Genomic DNA, 18,528 nt, shown 5'->3' on the forward strand with positions numbered 1-18,528 from the left:
ATCAATTTTTGCATTCTTGAATAGTAAGTGGTAATATTTCCAATTTTTCGTGATAATTTGCAGAGGAGTAGTTCCATGCATTTGACATTTACAGCTTTAAATAAAAGACAGGATTTAGTTTTTTTTCTCTATTTTATACAACTTAACAGCCTGGAGTTAGACACTATTTTTAAGCAAAAATAAATAAATAAATACGTTTTAAGTCAATGTCAGATTGGACTGTGAAAATGTGGTAAAAATACATCTCCGATGCATTTAGTTGCTAATCTAGCCTTCAGTTATGTTCCTACCATCTGGACCCTGATTCTTCTGGGAGCATGTTCCAAACCAAGCACTTCTCTTACCCTTGTTCCTCCATCATATCCTGCAGTTCAGCACACTTGACTTCCAGCTGCCTCTTTCGTTGGTGCTCCAAGATTTCAGCATTGGGCTGCCTGTTGAGCTGGCTCTCAAGTCTCTCCCTGTCTTTCTCATCCCGCTCTCCACCACGCTCATCTCGTGGACGTTTGACCCGCAGGCTTGACAGGTTGCGCTGTACATACCCATTGGTGCCACTGCCCCGCGGAGTTGTCAGGCCAATCCCATTGTACATGGCTCTGAAAATTAACACAGGTGATAACAAATGACTAAACTACAGTATAGCACGCTACATGCACGATGATGAAACCCTTAAACTGTGTATGACTAGTAAATAAAATGTCAAATGAGAAGAATTATGAAAATACTGATGTATTTTGTTTTATTTTTGGTGCCATATGCCCACAAAAATTAAGTCATAAGCATGGGGAAATTAGCATGATCCTTTCACCTGCCTCTGAAAAACACTCAGAAACCTCAAGCTGTGAGGAATATGAATTTTGCTGACATCATCTCAGGTCATAGCTGAGGGATGGGTGATATGTCCATATCCGTATTGCGATATACACTGCAGCCTCTTGCAATAATGATACATATCACGATATATATTCAGAACAGGTTACATAGACCCCAAAAGCCAAACTGCTGTTTATCCAACTCTTTACAAGCTGGAGAAAATCTATCTTCATATGCCAGCAACGTCTGTGCCATGTGAGAGGGTCTTCTCCAAAACTTATCTTCTTTTTCTTCTAAAGAGTTTAACGGCAGCTGGCATCCTTATTGTTGGATTGCTGCCACCTTCAGTCCATTAACATGCATTATTGCGACAGTGCAATAGAATTAAAATCTCTATCGTAGGCCAACTTTGTATTGTTTGTATTTCATATCATTTCTATCACTCATTACTTTATAGTAATGAGCGACAGATCATGTGGCGCTAATCATTAGTATAATAACACTCCTAAAACAAATGGGGAAAATGTCATTTTTTACAGTGTGAAATCAGTGATTTTGTGGACTTTGACAGTGAACATGTTAAAATAGTTAAAATGTGTATTTTGCAAGGATATAGTCACATGACTAGTGTTGCCAATTAGGTGGACAGATTTTCCAAAGATAATATTTTGAGGAGAGTGAGTTTTGTTTTTTTTATAGTGCATCTTGTACAAACAGCAGAACTGAAGCCCAGCACAGCGTAAGAATGGTCTGCAAAATTTACACTGTGCACAATTTCTCCAATCACGGCCATATAAGCTTATAACTTCAAACTGTCTGGGTGTCTCTGTGTCTTTCCTCACTCTTCTCCTTCTTGCACATTCACTTAGTTTTTAAGAACTGTCTGCTCCATGCAGATTTACCATAGAGTGCCATACTGTTTGTATTTCTTCGTAATTGATGTAAATAAACTCCAAGATATATTCAGTGGCAGCTTTACCATCGGAAAGCCTCGTCCACAATGACCACAGAAGACTCCAAGCTGTCAGCGATGTTAAAGGGGCCAATATACGGTATTAAGTATAGAGGTATGTCAACTTTTGATCAGAAATCAGAAACCAAATTAATTTTGTATTTAAGGATACATTTTCAGCATCTCCTGGAAGAAAAAAAAAAAATCTCAAAAGAAGTGCATATTTATATCCTTTTATATTTATATTAAAGATTCAACCTTTTATTTGCCACCTTCGGTCCATACAGTCCTTCAGTCTGTGTGGAGCGGGTGCCGGTGTTCAGGTTTCTCGGGATTGAGCTGGAGAACGACCTGACATGGCGCGCCAACACCAAGGAGCTGTTGAAGAAGGCGCAGCAGAGACTGTACTTTCTGAGAATCCTTGGGAGGAACAGTCTTCCTCAGAATCTGCTTCTCGCCTTCTATCACTGCTCCATAGAGAGTGTGCTCACATATGGACTGTGTGTTTGGTACGGCAGCTGCACATCCTCAGAGAAGGCGGCGCTACATAGGGTCGTTAGGGCAGGAGAGAAGACCATAGGCTGCCCTCCCCCCACACTGGAAGACATTTCTACGTCCAGATGCCGCAAGAAGGCAATAGATATTTCAAAGGACGTCTCACACCCTGGACATTGTCAGTTTCAGCTCATGCCATCAGGCAGGCGATACAGAACATTACAAACCAGAACAAATCGTCTAATAGTTTCTATCCAAAGGCAATCATGGCGCACAACTCTTCAAGGTGAAATAGTATGTTCAGTATGCAATACATCTGGTGGCAGTCTTTTTCACCCAGTGCAATCTGTGATCGTACTATTCCTGTCCATAAACAGTGTAATATATGTTTTATTCTTTTAGATGTTTTTTTCCTGTTCATAGCCAGTGTAATATGTTTTATTCTTTTATATGTTTTTAAACTATTTATTGCTCTTAACTCACGAGCCGAAGCACTTTTAATTTCGTTGTGACTTTGTAAAAAGTAACAATGACAATAAAGACTACTACTACTACTACGACTTATTTGAATTGTCAATGATAATGTTGAAATTACAGAATATGATATGGAAGTAGGACCTGGAATGATTATCCTTTTAACTGTAAACCAAATTATGCATTAACTCAGAACACATGGATGCAGGAGAAAAAAAAAGACAGCAATGTGATTCATCTATAATGTTCAAGACAGCAAAGTTACCCGTAGGTGTTTGGAAAACTAAGGGAGGTCTGGGGGGAAATTCTAAATTTTAATATAAGTGCCCTGTGGTGCATTCTTTGGACTAAATTTGGACCTGAAACAGCTGTTAAATTTCTCTTGTGATCTCCTACAGTATGGCACAACATGTGGCTTTTGAATGCATGTTGTGCCATCATGTAGGAGCATGTACAGAATATAACAATAGTTTACAAAAATAGCTCAATCTTCATGAAAACTTCAATTTGTTTTTGATTGGGCTCAAAGACTAGGCAATTAAAAATCATAAATCTCAACTAACATATAAATAACTTCATAACTGCTGTCAGGCTAGGTAAAGCGATATCATATAATATCATACCATAATACTGAAGCCACTCGATTACTATTATTCATTCAATAATGCACAACAATAAAATGTTACATTTGTTTCAACTATCCATCTCAGTCTGAGCCCAAACACCTCTAAGAATCTGAACCTGATTTTTTTTTATTTTTTAGATTTTATACAATATTTATAGATTTTCTTTTTCAACAGGGGTTTACCCCCCCACTGTGTGTAATTTGTTTCACGTTTTTCCATACAAGACGTATTTCTCATGGAAAGAGGCTACATAGGAACTATTTAAGCTTGTATCGAAGATTCCATCGATTCAGCAGGTGAGGTAACAGTTTAACAACCAAAAAAAAAAAAAAAAAAAAAAAAAAAAAAAGAGACATGGCCACTAGTAATGGGATGATGATACCTCAAGGAGTGTATTGACACACTACACAAACTGTCGGCACTGTATTGACTGTGTTGGTCGCTCAATAGTGACCCCTGCAGTAGTTATAACATCATTGCAGGTAAATAAAATGAAAAGATGGAAAAGCTAACGTGCTGCAAACGCAACATCAGCCTGTAAAATATTTAATCGCCAGTCCTCGATTTAAAATATGATCTCATCATTGCATAATTTCATGTGCTCAATTTGTGTGTCGAGTTAAGCTGTTCATGAGAAGAGTTTAAAATTTGCTTAAAACCTTGTTTGTGTAAATGTTAAACTGAGTTGGTTTGTACAATATAGCAAATTTGTCTAATAAAATTCAGAGTTAAAATTTGTAACTTATGTATGGAAATTTGTTAACTGTTAAAGCATACAAAATAAAAGACTAAAAATAAATTCATTTATGCATTTTTAATTGAGGAACAAAGGTTTCTGAAGTGTCTTTGCTCCAAGGCGATTTCTCCTCTTACACAGCAGTTCCCCTGCCTTAGAAAAAACTCTTTCACAGGGTACAGATGAAGATGGTGAGCATAAAAATTTCAGTGCGAGTTGATAAAGGTGTGGATATGTTTTCTGGTTATTCTTCCAGTATTGTAAAGGAGTACAAACGTATCTAATTGGAAAAATAACAGTAAACAATGCCTAAAGGAGAAAAAGACTCCAGACTTCCAGACTGGGGAAACGGCTTTGAACGATCCATAAAGTCAGTGGAACAAGGTGAGGGAAAGCAAAAATCCAACAGCAAAACTCCATCCAACAAATCCGCAACATGTCGATACAGTTTGTTTCCTTATAAACACAATTTGGGGCAGCCCAACGACAGTTCCTGTATCGGTCACATGATTTTTTCTTAAAGCGATACACGCACAGGGTTTCACTCTTGTGTGCTCGGCACAGTGTTGACGCACCAGTGTTGTTCATCCCATCACTAATGGCCACATACTAAAACGCGTGGTGGATGGTGCCATTGGTGGTAACAAACTTCAATGATTGCCGTGTTTTACTCCCTAAGCATTACATTTATCATACAACAATACCAAAATATCACAGAATTTACTTGTTTAAATAATATCAATGTTAAATTATTGCCATAATATTGGATGTAAACGATGAGAAACTGACGAGGTAGAAAATTTGTTGAACAATGCTATGAGATTTGGCGCGGGAAGCAGGCAGGAAATTGTCTGAAACACTGAAACATTGTTGCGCATTTACTATCTTCACAAGAGCGTATGGCAAAAAGCAATTCTGCGTGGAGAGTCGTCACCCCTTGCTCATACTGCCTCTGGTGTTACCGTTGCGGGCCCCGCAGAGAATTCAAGTCATTAAAAAGATACAAACCTCTCTCAGTGGCCACGGAGCTCTGCGGCTGCAGTTACCGAGACCCTGCAGTGCTGCAGATTTTTCCACAAGAAGTCTATCCTTGTGGGCTGCCACAGTGCTCTGCAGCAAAACAGAAGTGTTTCCATGCCCGTTCGTGTAGAAATGTTCGAGCAGTCTCTGGATTTGTTGCCGGAGTTGGCCGCAGCTCTGCACAACAGATGGGGGCGGTGTGAATGGTCCGCTGCGGCGCTTACTGAGCCCACAGACTCGGTAAGCACATCGGAGGCAGTGAGAGCAAGGCCTCATTTTTCGACCAATGAGAATGCGCGTTGAACTGCTGTCCGTATACCAAAATGGTGGCTTCCTTCTTCGGTAAACAAACCACTTAATGATGATCGATTTCAAAGGAATTTGGGCATTTTACGGCAAAATATTAGTTTGTTGATTTGAAGAAATAAAAAATAATGTTCCACCATTTCCAGGGCTGTGAAATGAAAACTGTGAAATCCGAGGAAAATTTGCAGGGAGTCTGGGGGGCATAGGCCCTGAGGAGCCGGGGTCTCGGGCCCCGTGGGATCCCAGAAACCAAATTAATTTTTTATCTAATGATACATTTTCAGCATCTCCTGGAACAAAAAGTCTCAAAATGAGTGCATATATAAATAACCTTGTATTCAACCTTTCATTTGGACCGCCAATGATCATGTTGAAATAACAGACTATGACGTAGAAGCAGGACCTGGAATGATTTTCCTTTTAATTGTAAACCAAATTATGCATTAACTCAGAACAATTAAACTACATGAAATTCATGAAGACTGAAAAGACTGTTACAGCATTTCAAAAACCACAGCTACAACCCCTGGCAAAAATTATGGAATCACCAGCCTCGGAAGATGTTCATTCAATTGTTTAATTTTGTAGAAAAAAAGCAGATCACAGACATGACACAAAACTAAAGTCATTTCAAATGGCAACTTTCTGGCTTTAAGAAACACTATAAGAAATCAGGAAAAAAAATTGTGGCAGTCAGTAACGGTTACTTTTTTAGACCAAGCAGAGGGAAAAAAATATGGAATCACTCAATTCTGAGGAAAAAAATCATGGAATCATGAAAAACAAAAGAACGCTCCAACACATCACTAGTATTTTGTTGCACCACCTTTGGCTTTTATAACAGCTTGCAGTCTCTGAGGCATGGACTTAATGAGTGACAAACAGTACTCTTCATCAGTCTGGATCCAGCTTTCTCTGATTGCTGTTGCCAGATCAGCTTTGCAGGTTGGAGCCTTGTCATGGACCATTTTCTTCAACTTCCACCAAAGATTTTCAATTGGATTAAGATCCGGACTATTTGCAGGCCATGACATTGACCCTATGTGTCTTTTTGCAAGGAATGTTTTCACAGTTTTTGCTCTATGGCAAGATTCATTATCATCTTGAAAAATGATTTCATCATCCCCAAACATCCTTTCAATTGATGGTATAAGAAAAGTGTCCAAAATATCAACGTAGACTTGTGCATTTATTGATGATGTAATGACAGCCATCTCCCCAGTGCCTTTACCTGACATGCAGCCCCATATCATCAATGACTGTGGAAATTTACATGTTCTCTTCAGGCAGTCATCTTTATAAATCTCATTGGAATGGCACCAAACAAAAGTTCCAGCATCATCACCTTGCCCAATGCAGATTCGAGATGCATCACTGAATATGACTTTCATCCAGTCATCCACAGTCCACGATTGCTTTTCCTTAGCCCATTGCAACCTTGTTTTTTTCTGTTTAGGTGTTAATGATGGCTTTCGTATGTAAATCCCATTTCCTTTAGGTGGTTTCTTACAGTTCGGTCACAGACGTTGACTCCAGTTTCCTCCCATTCCTTCCTCATTTGAGTTGTTGTGCATTTTCGATTTTTGAGACATATTGCTTTAAGTTTGTCTCGACGCTTTGACGTCTTCCTTGGTCTACCAGTATGTTTGCCTTTAACAACCTTCCCATGTTGTTTGTATTTGGTTCAGAGTTTAGACACAGCTGACTGTGAACAACCACCATCTTTTGCAACATTGCGTGATGATTTACCCTCTTAAGAGTTTGATAATCCTCTCCTTTGTTTCAATTGACATCTCTCGTTTTGGAGCCATGATTCATGTCAGTCCACTTGGTGCAACAGCTCTCCAAGGTGTGATCACTCCTTTTTAGATGCAGACTAACGAGCAGATCTGGTTTGATGCAAGTGTTAGTTTTGGGGATGAAAATTTACAGGGTGAGTCCATAATTTATTCCTCAGAATTGAGTGAGTCCATATTTTTTTCCCTCTGCTTGGTCTAAAAAAGTAACCGTTACTGCCACAATTTTTTTTCTTGATTTCTTATAGTGTTTCTTAAAGCCAGAAAGTTGCCATTTGAAATGACTTTAGTTTTGTGTCATGTCTGTGATCTGCTTTTTTTCTACAAAATTAAACAACTGAATGAACATCCTCCGAGGCCGGTGATTCCATAATTTTTGCCAGGGGTTGTACTAAAGCTTGGAGAATATTTTGAAAATCGTGGTAAAATATCAATAGCATACCTTACAGTAAAAAAGTCACATATTCTTGTGTAAATTCCTGTAAATCCACTCAAAGCCACAGTGTCTTTTTCCCATGAAAAACGTCTCCATTAATAAAAACTCATTTACGTTCTTGAGTAAATTCATGTAAATCAATTAAAAGCCACAGTCTTTTTTTCCCCCAATGAAAGAAAGTCTAGATTAATGAAAAACGTCACATAGTCTTGTCTAAAATCCTGTTTGAACAGCATAGTGTTTATTTTCCAGAGAGAGAAAAATTCTTACCGTGTTTTCTGAGGGCACAGTTCTTTTATCCCGTTTCTTTTATCTTTCAGGTGTGTTGATGAAGCCAGCGATAATTCCACGGATTCTTGTACTTATCAGACTTTTTCAAACAGTTTTTCTCGCCATCTTCCCTCTCTCCGATGTCGGTCCGTGACAGAGACATGCTGTACAAGTCTTCTTTTAAAAACTGAGCTCTAAAGGTTTGCGATGTCCACATGCTACATTTAGCTCAAGCTTTGTGCAGGAGACACACAGCATCGCCGCAGCAACCAACCAGTCTCACTTCACGACAACTGTCGCAACAGCCAGGCTTTTTTTCCTCCTCTAAACTCCGCGGATCCGAGGACACTGATTTGTATCTGTAACACACAGATCAGTGTCCGCAGACTGCCGCGGTCTTATAAGACTTGCACGATGTCGTAAAAAAAAAAAAAAAAGAACACTTTGCGATAGACCTTTTAAAAACTCAGTGATGATCACGATTACAGAGTAAACACTAGCACCCCCCCACTCCTCCCCATGATGAATTTCATGGACCTGCGGAGTTTTCACAGTCCTGCAAGTCTTTCAGATGGCAAGAATTTACAAAACGACGGAAAACCGTCCAAAGACGGCGAATAAGCATCCCTGCTCTATCTCTCTCTCTCGACATAAGCGATCATTGAGGAAATATAATGTCATGCTTTCACGGTCAACTCTGCTCCAAAGCTTCCCCCAACAGTAGGAATGCAGGCCTCCGTCTGTTTTTCACACTTCTTTATCTTGCAGCTCTGCTATTCCAAGAAAGTCTAACTGAGGTTGATCTGTTTGTCCTCTTGCTCTGTCGTGCCGTTTTTCTCTTCTAAGCCTTATCCCACAGTGTTTTTTTTGTTTGTTTTTTTTTTTTTTTTTGCATTTTTCCCCACTGGCTCCATCACAATTATGAACATGTAAGAACTAAAGTCCTTGGCTTGTTCTGATAGCAGCTAGCACACTGGCGCCTCATCACGGGAGCATATATGTGTTGTTGTTGTAGTTCCGTGAAGCAGTTTGTGTTTCTTGTGAGAACTGATGGACCCTGGGTCGGTGTCTCTGAAGTTGCAAGGGTGGTTTTCTGCCATGAGACTCCTGCTGGGGGCGAGAGAGCCCCCATTCTCTCCAAAACAATACATTTAACCATTACAGTTACTCCCAAACTGTAAAATTAAGGTAAAAAATGTAGCTACTTCACCTTTAACCACAACCACTAATCCTAACAATAACAAGTCTGCGCGACACTCTCCCTATTGAGGTTTAAAATCCCGCAAAATCTCAGACCTCGTCGCTCTGTGAGATATCAATAACATTGAGAAATGCACTGAGACACTCACATAACGATGCAATTTAATCTCTGCACATGGACAACAGCATTAACACTGCAAGGTAAAACTCTTTGTATAGTGTACCTAAAACTCTCATGATTATATTACCTAGGTTTTTAGATGTTGTTACTGTGTTATGTAAACGTGAGAATCTCAGGTTGTTTGTCCATTATTTTCAATGGGAATTGCTGTGAGCCGCGATCACTTCCTGTTCATGTCATTCTGGGCGAACGTGAAGTTTGTGCTTTACCACCCTGCTTATAGTCCTTTACAACACTGTTTGTGCTGTTTGCTCCAGAGTAATATATATAAAATGTCTGAAATTTGGTTTGCGTTTATGAAGTTCGACGCAGGTTGAACGTAGCACACACGGAATATTTGTTTAGCAAATTTTCAGGGTGGCAAGTGAAGCCACCCCACTGCCAACTCGCTCCAGGTGAAGTCACACCAGTCCAGGTGAAGTCACCCCCCCCCACTCCTGCTATCCATGCTTATTTTCCTAAATAATTAAGAATGAGTAATTTACAGTTAGGGAACAGCCAGTGTGAGCTATACAACTGGGCAGTGCACCCTGCTTCTCCCTTCAATGGACTTTTTACCCGACAATTACATTCCCCTACCTTAAAACATTGTCTCACTTACAAAACTTGAGTAAGAACAGTGTATTATGCCATTGGTGTGTATAAATAATTTATTACATGAACATATCAGATTTGAAATATTGTGTTACTTGAGTGGGGTGACTTCACCTGGACTGGGGTGGCTTAACCTGGGGTGAGTTCACAGTGGGGTGACTTCACTATGAACCTTACTCAGGCGTTTCTCCTACCGTGCCCCAGCTCTGTGGAACGACCTCCCGGCACACATACAGCAGTCGGATACTGTGGAGACTTTTATCACGTTTAAAGTCTCATTTGTTTTCCTCGTTTTATCATTAGTGTTATGATGTTTTTTAATTCTTGTATTCTTTTATGGTTTTGTCTTTTTATTGTGTTTATAAACTTTTAATTCAGTTTTTTTTTCTGTTTTTATTATGTTGTGTGAAGTGCCTTGAGACGATCTCAGCGTGAATTGGTGCTATATAAATTAATATATTTGAAATTTTGATCTGATGCAGTCTCTTATGAAAGGCATAACATTTTACATTTTGGTTGTGGTTTATCCATGTTATTTTGACTGCAGCGCCTCTAATGGCACGCAAGGGATTATGGGATATCTCAATGGGGCGAATATGAATAGAATTTGTAATTATTGCTTTGGCTAAGTACAAATACCCACTTCCAACAAAGTATCAGTCTCTGAAACATATGTTACTACAACTAAAGTGACCTTTATTTATTATTATTATCAATCAATCAAATTAATTAATTAATTGACAACTATACAAAAACAGCAGCGTGATTTCTCGTAACGTATGACGTGTTACGATGAATCGTGGAACAAATAGGTCTCACGGTTTCGGTTCTGACCGAAATACATAGTTTCTTTTGAGTAATTAGCACGTGCGCCAGAACAGGCCTGAAAGTAAGCTACCTGTCGAAAAACTGCCACTCATTTACACGGTACAGCTCCTAAAAGCAACTGTTTCAGGCTGTATTGTTTGACATCTGTAACAGGTAGCCCGGCGGCCGCATTTCTACAGGCCCAATTTAAACAGGACAAAACGAAAATATCAAATCTGTGCGAGCTAGCTAGCCAGCTAGCTAACGTATTCATTACGTACCGTCTTTTCTCCGACAAGCAAAGGAGAAACACCGTCAGATGGAACTTGACGCTAAAAAACACCCAGTATTGACCCGAACGTCAAAAGCCACCTTCCGTGATCAACTAACAAATCCTTGTTTTGAACGCTGATAAATCCTGAATATGGCTACCTCTACGGCTCCACTAGTAAACCAAAGCAGAAATAAAAGAGAGTGACGTAATGCGAACGTAATAACGGCGATGCGTTCAAATGTCGAGGGAAAAATCGGAAGTACTGCTTTCAAACTCTCCAACTCTCCAAGAGAATGTAAAACCTCTGGATCGCTCACTGCAACACACCAAAGAGGACCGCAGCACACGCCGTTGGCCGTCATCTTATGTAGGTCAAAATGTGCGTGGCTGCACCTAAACCATGGATTTCTATTGAATCCACTCGATGCAGCCTGTGAGCTGTTGCCAGCAGCCGCCATCTTGCTTAGCGTTATTCTGCGTCTTCAGACATTAGATTAAATAGAAATCTATGATGCACTGACTTGAGACAGTTTTTGCTTCATCCGATGTTAATGTCATGGCTTTGTTTCTCAAAGCTGCTATTGGCGGGCTGGGTTTGATGTGCAGAGTTCATGGCCACCAACAAGGTCATTGTCACAAGGTCATTGTCACAAGGTCATTGTCACAATCACTTGAAAGTCTTAATCGCTGGGATAAAGACCCTTGAAGTCTCTCCAGACTTCAGCAATGTGGTGCTGCCAGGGAAATCAAAGCAGAGGTTTGTGGAGAGGTCCCCCAACTTAGTAAAAACCCAAGAGAGATGAAAAATCTGCAGGAGGAGTGGATACAGAAGCAAATTTCTTCACCACAGGGAAGTTTGCCATTATTGCCATGGAAGGGGGTTACCTTCACTGGGGTCACTTTGAGATGATGTGACTAACCATCAACCGCAAAATAGATACTTGGATTAGATTTGCCCAGTGGCGCGTCAATGCTCCTTATAAACCTATCACAAAAGCTTGGGACAGCACATGGGTGGAGGCAAAGGAGAACTTTAGCACTATGTGATGCCTGTCCGCTATGATCGTTTTATTGTGGAACTGGGAGGAAAGGTGGAATTGGAGGAGATTAAACATGTCTTAAAACAAGTGGCAAAGAAGCTACCATTCCATGCCAAAGAGTCTTTGGCAGCCATGCACCAGGAACAGGCTGAAATGGAACAAAACAATCAGAATTCTTGGACTTGCAAAGAGATAGCACATAGCAACATGCTGGGCATCAGGAAGATAATCAGCCCCTTTGACTTGTTCCATCATGGAGGCTTTACTGGGAAATTCCACAATCCAGGGAGGGTGTGATGGACATGAAGTTCAGTGGTCAAGACATTGTTATAGTGTGATGTCTGCACCATCCAGTGAATACCAACAATGGTCAAATTCTTAAGTAACAGTGGGAGTGTTTGTCCATTATTTTCAGGTAAACTTTGCTTGGAAAAAGGCCCATTTTGATTTTCTGTTTGGAGAAAAATATACCACAGTGTTGAACTGAAGGATGTGTTCAGCAGTGACAGATGTGACATTGCTGAATTTGAAAGTCTTTGGTGTTTTTTTTAACAGCTATGCCACAAATCACCGCAAATTGATGGGGCATATTGACATGGACAGCTGGCACACAGAGTGCCTTTATGCCTTTTTAATAAACCCTCATTTTATGGGGTTTATTAAAAAATGTTTGTTTTACATCATCAGTTTACATGTTGATTATCATGAAAACATCATCCTGGAAAATATGCACATTTCCTTAAATAAATGCATTTATAAACAAAACAACTGAATGCATGTGAAAAAAAGATCTGCTGACTTAAACTTGGGTTAAAGTGATCTGAAAATGCTGTTTTTTTGCAGCGTTTGGGTGCAGTAACAAGCTGATGTACACTGAAAAAAACATTTGGAGTGATATTTACTTGAAAAACCTAGGCAAGTTTTTTCACTCAGAAATTCCAAGTAAATTTTACAAGGAGAATTCTTAAGTAAATTTTACTTGCATATATTAGTTTATCTAAAAGAATAACTCAAGTAACATTTATTAGCAATTATCAACTGAATATTTTCATTGAATTTTACTCTGTCTTTATTCATAAAAAGTAAAACTTTTCAGCTGTTTCCCTCAATTTCACAGCAGATCCAATTTGCATCTGCATATTGATTTGGCACAAATTCTACACTGGATGCCCTTCCTGATGGACCTTCACATTACATGGAGAAATGCAGCAGGGGTGGGGTTTGAACCAGAAACCTTTTGCACTGAAACCAAGTTCACTAACCACTTGTACACACCTCCGCCTTCTATGGATTATAATACTTAAATTTGTCAGACAGTGAAACAAAATAAATTCTGTTGTGAAAGTGTAGTGACACGGACCCACAACAGGGGGCGCAAATGAACGGTCAATAGATGAGCCAAAAGGTAACAATTTAATGTTGTGAAACGTGCACAACGAACATACAGACAATCTCAGAATATAATTACAGTCAAATTACAAAGGTGACGTGTGGGCAGGCTCGAGGATAGAAGACGTCTGTCCTGAGAAGAGCCGGAACCACACGATTTCCGCCGCCACCGAACCTGGTGAATACTGGAGCCGCCAAGTCCCGAATTTCCAGGTGATCACCGTCCCCGACTGTCGGATCTGGTACTGCTGGCGAAGAACAAAGACAGTCAAGTGTGGGTGTGTGTACACCCCGTAACAACAGAGGTGGGAATGCCACCTCCACCTCTCACTCAATATGTTGCAGCGGTCTCAGATGAAAAGGAGCGCCGTCTTGCACAGCCTCCGCAAAAACGACCGGTTCTCCTGCAAACACTCACAATAAACAGATTTATAAATCTCACAAAAAGGCTGAGAGTATTACCTCCAATGAAGTATGATATTTCAGCGATGAGGTGGAGATGACGTCTGGTCTTTATGGAGTGCGATGATGAAGAATGTGTGACAGCTGTCAGGAATTAATGAGTGACAGCTGTCACTCCCGGCTGTGTCCGTGGCGGCAGCGCCCTCTCGTGCCTGAAGCCCGCACGTCAGGCAGGGCGCCCTTTGGTGGTGGGCCAGCAGTACCTCCTCTTCTGGCGGCCCACACAACATTCTGTTTAGAAAAAAGATGCATCAATGGTCGTTTTATAATGAACACATTCATGAACTAATGATCCAAGATCTGCTGTGGCAACTCACATTGAAAACAAGGGCAGCCAAAGGAACTTAAAACTCAGTGCAGGGGACGTGGTCAAGCAGTTAGTGCACTTGGTTTCAGTGCAGATGGTTCCTGGTTCAAACCCTGCCCCTGCCACATTTCTCCATGTAATGTGGAGGTTTGTCAGGAAGGGTATCCAGTGTTATTTATTTATTTATTTTTTAATCAAAATGGCATTGTTTTGTCCAAGGAGATGATTATAGGTTTTGACTGAAAAAAATTGGGGCGCAACTGTAAATCGGGCTGTAATTGCAAATATCTGTCTGAATATCTGTCCAGACACCTATTCAGTTACCAGCTCTGCCCCTACATCTCTCACCTGTGATTTATGGAAGGGGAAGCAAGAGTCATGAGAACAAATGAGGTCCCAGAACAGAAACTTGGGGTACGCTACTGGACAGAATAACAGACTTAAATGTACCAGCAGCAATGGGAAAGGGACAAGATGGAACTTTTTAAAAAGTGTCTGAACAACATATTTCAAACAAGGTGTTATAAATGGACAATTCCCTCCACCACCTTTTGATACAGTTCTGAACTAGATGACCTCATGATGACATAAAAGGTCATCTGGTGTCAAGTGGATGCCTTGGAGTCAGTTGCAGGCTGTGACAAAATTTTGGCTCCCAAGCTCAAGTAACATACAGTCTCAATCATGATTTTGCATCCACTGACTCCAGAACCTAATTAACATGCAAAGCAGATCAGTGCTGCCGTGGTAATCACACTCCCTGCTGGGGCTACTCATCTTGCTTAGTTTGGGCACAAGAAGTTTGAGATATAATTGCAAATATTCAGACAGATGGATGGACAGTGCTTTTTTCCCCCCTGCCAATATTTTGTTCTGGTGCCCAGGGACAATAAACTGGATTACAGCCAGAAACAAAAGTGCTGTTTTTAAAGGTGAATGCATAATTTTTTATTTTATTCTTTTATTCTTATATTTGCTTGTTTTGTGTCACACTTGCTTTGGTAATGTAAACATATATTTCCCATGCCAATAGGCCATTTTTTAAATTGAACTGAATGAGAATTGTAATGATTTGATTTTTTTCAAGTGACCGCATCATTTTTGTTTTATTCTTTTATTCCCATATTTGCTAGTTTTTTGTCACACTTGCTTTGGCAATGTAAACGTATATGTCCCATGCCAATAGGTAATTTTTCAGTTGAACTGAATAAGAATCGTATCGATTTGATGTTGTTTTAAGTGAACGCATAATTTTTATTTTATTCTTTTATTCCCATATTTTCTTGTTTTGTGTCACGCTTTGGTAATGTAAACGTATATTTCCCATGCCAATAGACCAGTTTTCAGTTGAACTGAATGAGAATCGTATTGATTTGAGGATGTCGCTGTTGCTGGAGCTGTCCACGGTGCTGACCTGCTGTTCCTGCCCCGTGCATAGAGGTTCTGTCTCACGGTTGGATTCACTAACATAGTGAGATATATATACAAGAGTGCAAAAGTGAGTTGTGCTTTGGGGTGGAGACCTGTTTGCGACCGACGTGAAGTTAGACAGTAGACAGCAGTTCATTATTCAGACAGTAATTTACAATGAAGCAGTTCTGGTTGTATGGGCAAAAAATGTTTTAAAATGGAAATAAATGTGCCCCGTTGAATTCTACCTTTAAAAAAATCCAAAATAAAACAATAATTTGGTTTTGATGCTTAAACCAAAAATACAACAACAGAATATGGAAAGCGTAAACAGACATATACTCATTTATTAGGCTTGTGCTTTGAATTAAATCTGTCAACTCCTTACACCTCACTCTAGTCAGAACTTTACTTTAAAAAAGTGCTGGAAAAACAATTATGAAAATAACAGTTACACATAAAAAAAAACAACTAGAAATACAAGAATGACAAAAACAATTAAAAAAATAGTCAAGATGACAAGTGACTACTGCACAAATAATATTTTGAAAATTTGGATTTTAACTCATCTATGTTTAGATACGTCTACATATTTTCAAAATGGCACGAGCTGTCAACCAAACAAATCATCCAGGCCTGGGCCTAATCAACTGTAAATTTAGTAGATTTCATAACACAAAATCAGGTAAGCTTGCTGTCTGGCTAGTCCTAGTGTATGGTTGTAGACTGGTGGTATTGTGGTTAGGCCTAAGATTACAGAATGGTCATTGCCCCCCGCCCCCAGAACCCCAGGCTTGGCTCCGTCTAAGCAAATCCATCATCAATTGCAAGACAAGTAGATCTAACCAAGTAAGACTTATCTAGGCCTACTGTAGGCCTCTAGATCCCCTACCACGAAAAATACACCTGCCCAGATCAGATGATCTGACTCCATAATGTTGAGTAAGCTTATCTATCCCTTGCTTGCCCCAAGCAACCCTCATTTGACCTCCCCCCACCCATCAATAAGTCAATTTCAGGACTTTCAACAATAAGATGAGGCTAGACTAGGCCTACTGTCTGGAACCTGAATATAACTGTCCAGAATGCGCTGAATAACTGTCCACACTTAAGCAGTTATAGCTTTTACATGGGCAAGTAAATTTTGGCACCACCTGCCAAGGTTTGTCAAGTGACTTTGCCCCAACCTCCCCAACCCTCCTTTCACCCCCTCCCACCCCTCCATATGACCCCTTTCCGAGGTACTGTCTGGAAAATGAATCACTGTCCAGATACTGAATAACTGTCCACACTTAAGCAGTTATAACTTTTACATGGGCAAGTGAATTTTGGCGCTGCCTGCCCAGATTTGTCAAGTGCCCTTGCCCCATGCCCACCAACCTCCATTTCACCCCCTCCCACCCCTCCATATGACCCCTTTCAAGGATAAGCCAAACTACTGTCTGGAATTTGAATCACTGTCCAGATACTGTCAGGATTGGGGTATTGTTTTCTGGCTTTGGTTTGGTTTTGTTGAGTCTCTTGCTGGGGTTTTTCTGGTTGGGGTTTGTCTGTCCCTTTTCTCTTGTCTTTCCCTGCTGACTCTGGGTGGTGGGTGTTTCCCTCTCTCTCCGGTCACACCCTCATTCTGGTTCATTCCATGCACACACCTGTTTCTTATCAGCACCTCATCACCTGAGTGTATTTAAGCTCCTCATTTCTCCTTGTTCTTCACCAGATTGTTGTGCCCTGTGCCTACTTTCCAGCTCTGTTTTTGTATTCTCGACCTGCTAGCCTCAAGTGTGTTACGACTACCTGCCTGTATCCTCGACCACGCCTTCTGCCTTCTGTTTTTGTTACTCTTGTCGGACTGCTTCACTGTGTACCGGACCCAGTTTACTGATTTAGTAAACTGCTTTTACCTACAGAGCCAGTTGTCTGAGTCCTGCAATTGCATCCAGCCATATCCGACCTCTAGACCTAATAGATACTGAATAACTGTCCACATTTAAGCAGTAATAGCTTTTACATGGACAAGTGAATTTTGGCGCCACCCGCCCAGATTTGTCAAGTGCCCTTGCCCCATGCCCACAACCTCCATTTCACCCCATGCCCACCCCTCCATATGACTCCTTTTAATGACAAGCCAAACGACTGTCTAGAATGTGAATCACTGTCCAGATACTGAATATCTGTCCACATTTAAGCAGTAATAGCTTTTACATGGGCAAGTGAATTTTAGCGGCACCCACCCAGATTTGTCAAGTGCCCTTGCCCCATGCCCACCAACCTGCATTTCACCCCCTCCCACCCCTCCATATGACCCCTTTTAAGGATAAGCCAAACTACTGTCTGGAATTTGAATCACTGTCCAGATACTGAATAACTGTCCACAATAACGCCGCCTGCCCAGATTTGTCAAATGCCCTTGCCCAATGCCCACCAACCTCCATTTCACCCGCTCTCACCTCTCCATATGACCTGTTTCAAGGATAAGCCGAACTACTGTCTGGAATTTGTATCACTGTCCAGATACTGAATAACTGTCTACATTTAAGCAGTAATAGCTTTTACATGGGCAGGTAAATTTTGGTGCTACCTGCCCAGATCTGTTAGGCAGGTGATGCCAAAATTCACTTGCCCAGGTAAAAGTTATAACTGCATGAGTGTGGACAGTTAATCAATGCATTCTGGACAGTTATTCAGATTCTGAACAGTTATTCAATTTCTAGATAGCAGTTCGTCATATCATTAAATACAGTGAAATTGAGGGATGGGAGGGGGTGAAATGGAGGTTGGTGGGCATGTGGCAAGGGCACTTGACAAATCTGGGTGGGTGGCGCCAAAATGCACTTGCCCATGTAAAAGTTATAACTGCTGAAGTGGGGACGGTTATTCAGCGCATTCTGGACAGTTATTTGGATTTTGGCTAGCCATTTATAGGCCATTTATAGGCCTTTG

The 18,528-nt window shown here is 40.6% G+C and overlaps 1 protein-coding gene and 1 pseudogene across 1 annotated transcript in view; one reads left to right on the plus strand and one right to left on the minus strand.

Annotated features, from left to right (window-relative positions):
• Positions 1-11,183, minus strand: part of srrm2 (serine/arginine repetitive matrix 2) — a 64,571-nt gene extending 53,388 nt beyond the window's left edge. Inside the window, exons 1-2 of the mRNA XM_034189535.1 lie at positions 10,988-11,183; positions 345-596 (exon numbers count right to left, since the gene is read on the minus strand). Coding sequence (XP_034045426.1) covers positions 345-592 — 248 coding nt within the window. The 5' untranslated portion in view covers positions 593-596; positions 10,988-11,183. The remainder of the gene's footprint in view (positions 1-344; positions 597-10,987) is intronic.
• Positions 11,184-11,591: 408 nt separating this feature from the next.
• Positions 11,592-12,641, plus strand: LOC117528777 (annotated as a pseudogene).
• The last annotated feature ends 5,887 nt before the right edge of the window (positions 12,642-18,528 follow it).

The sequence above is a fragment of the Thalassophryne amazonica genome, chromosome 16 (genome assembly GCF_902500255.1).
Source record: "Thalassophryne amazonica chromosome 16, fThaAma1.1, whole genome shotgun sequence".
Taxonomy (NCBI): Eukaryota; Metazoa; Chordata; class Actinopteri; order Batrachoidiformes; family Batrachoididae; genus Thalassophryne; species Thalassophryne amazonica.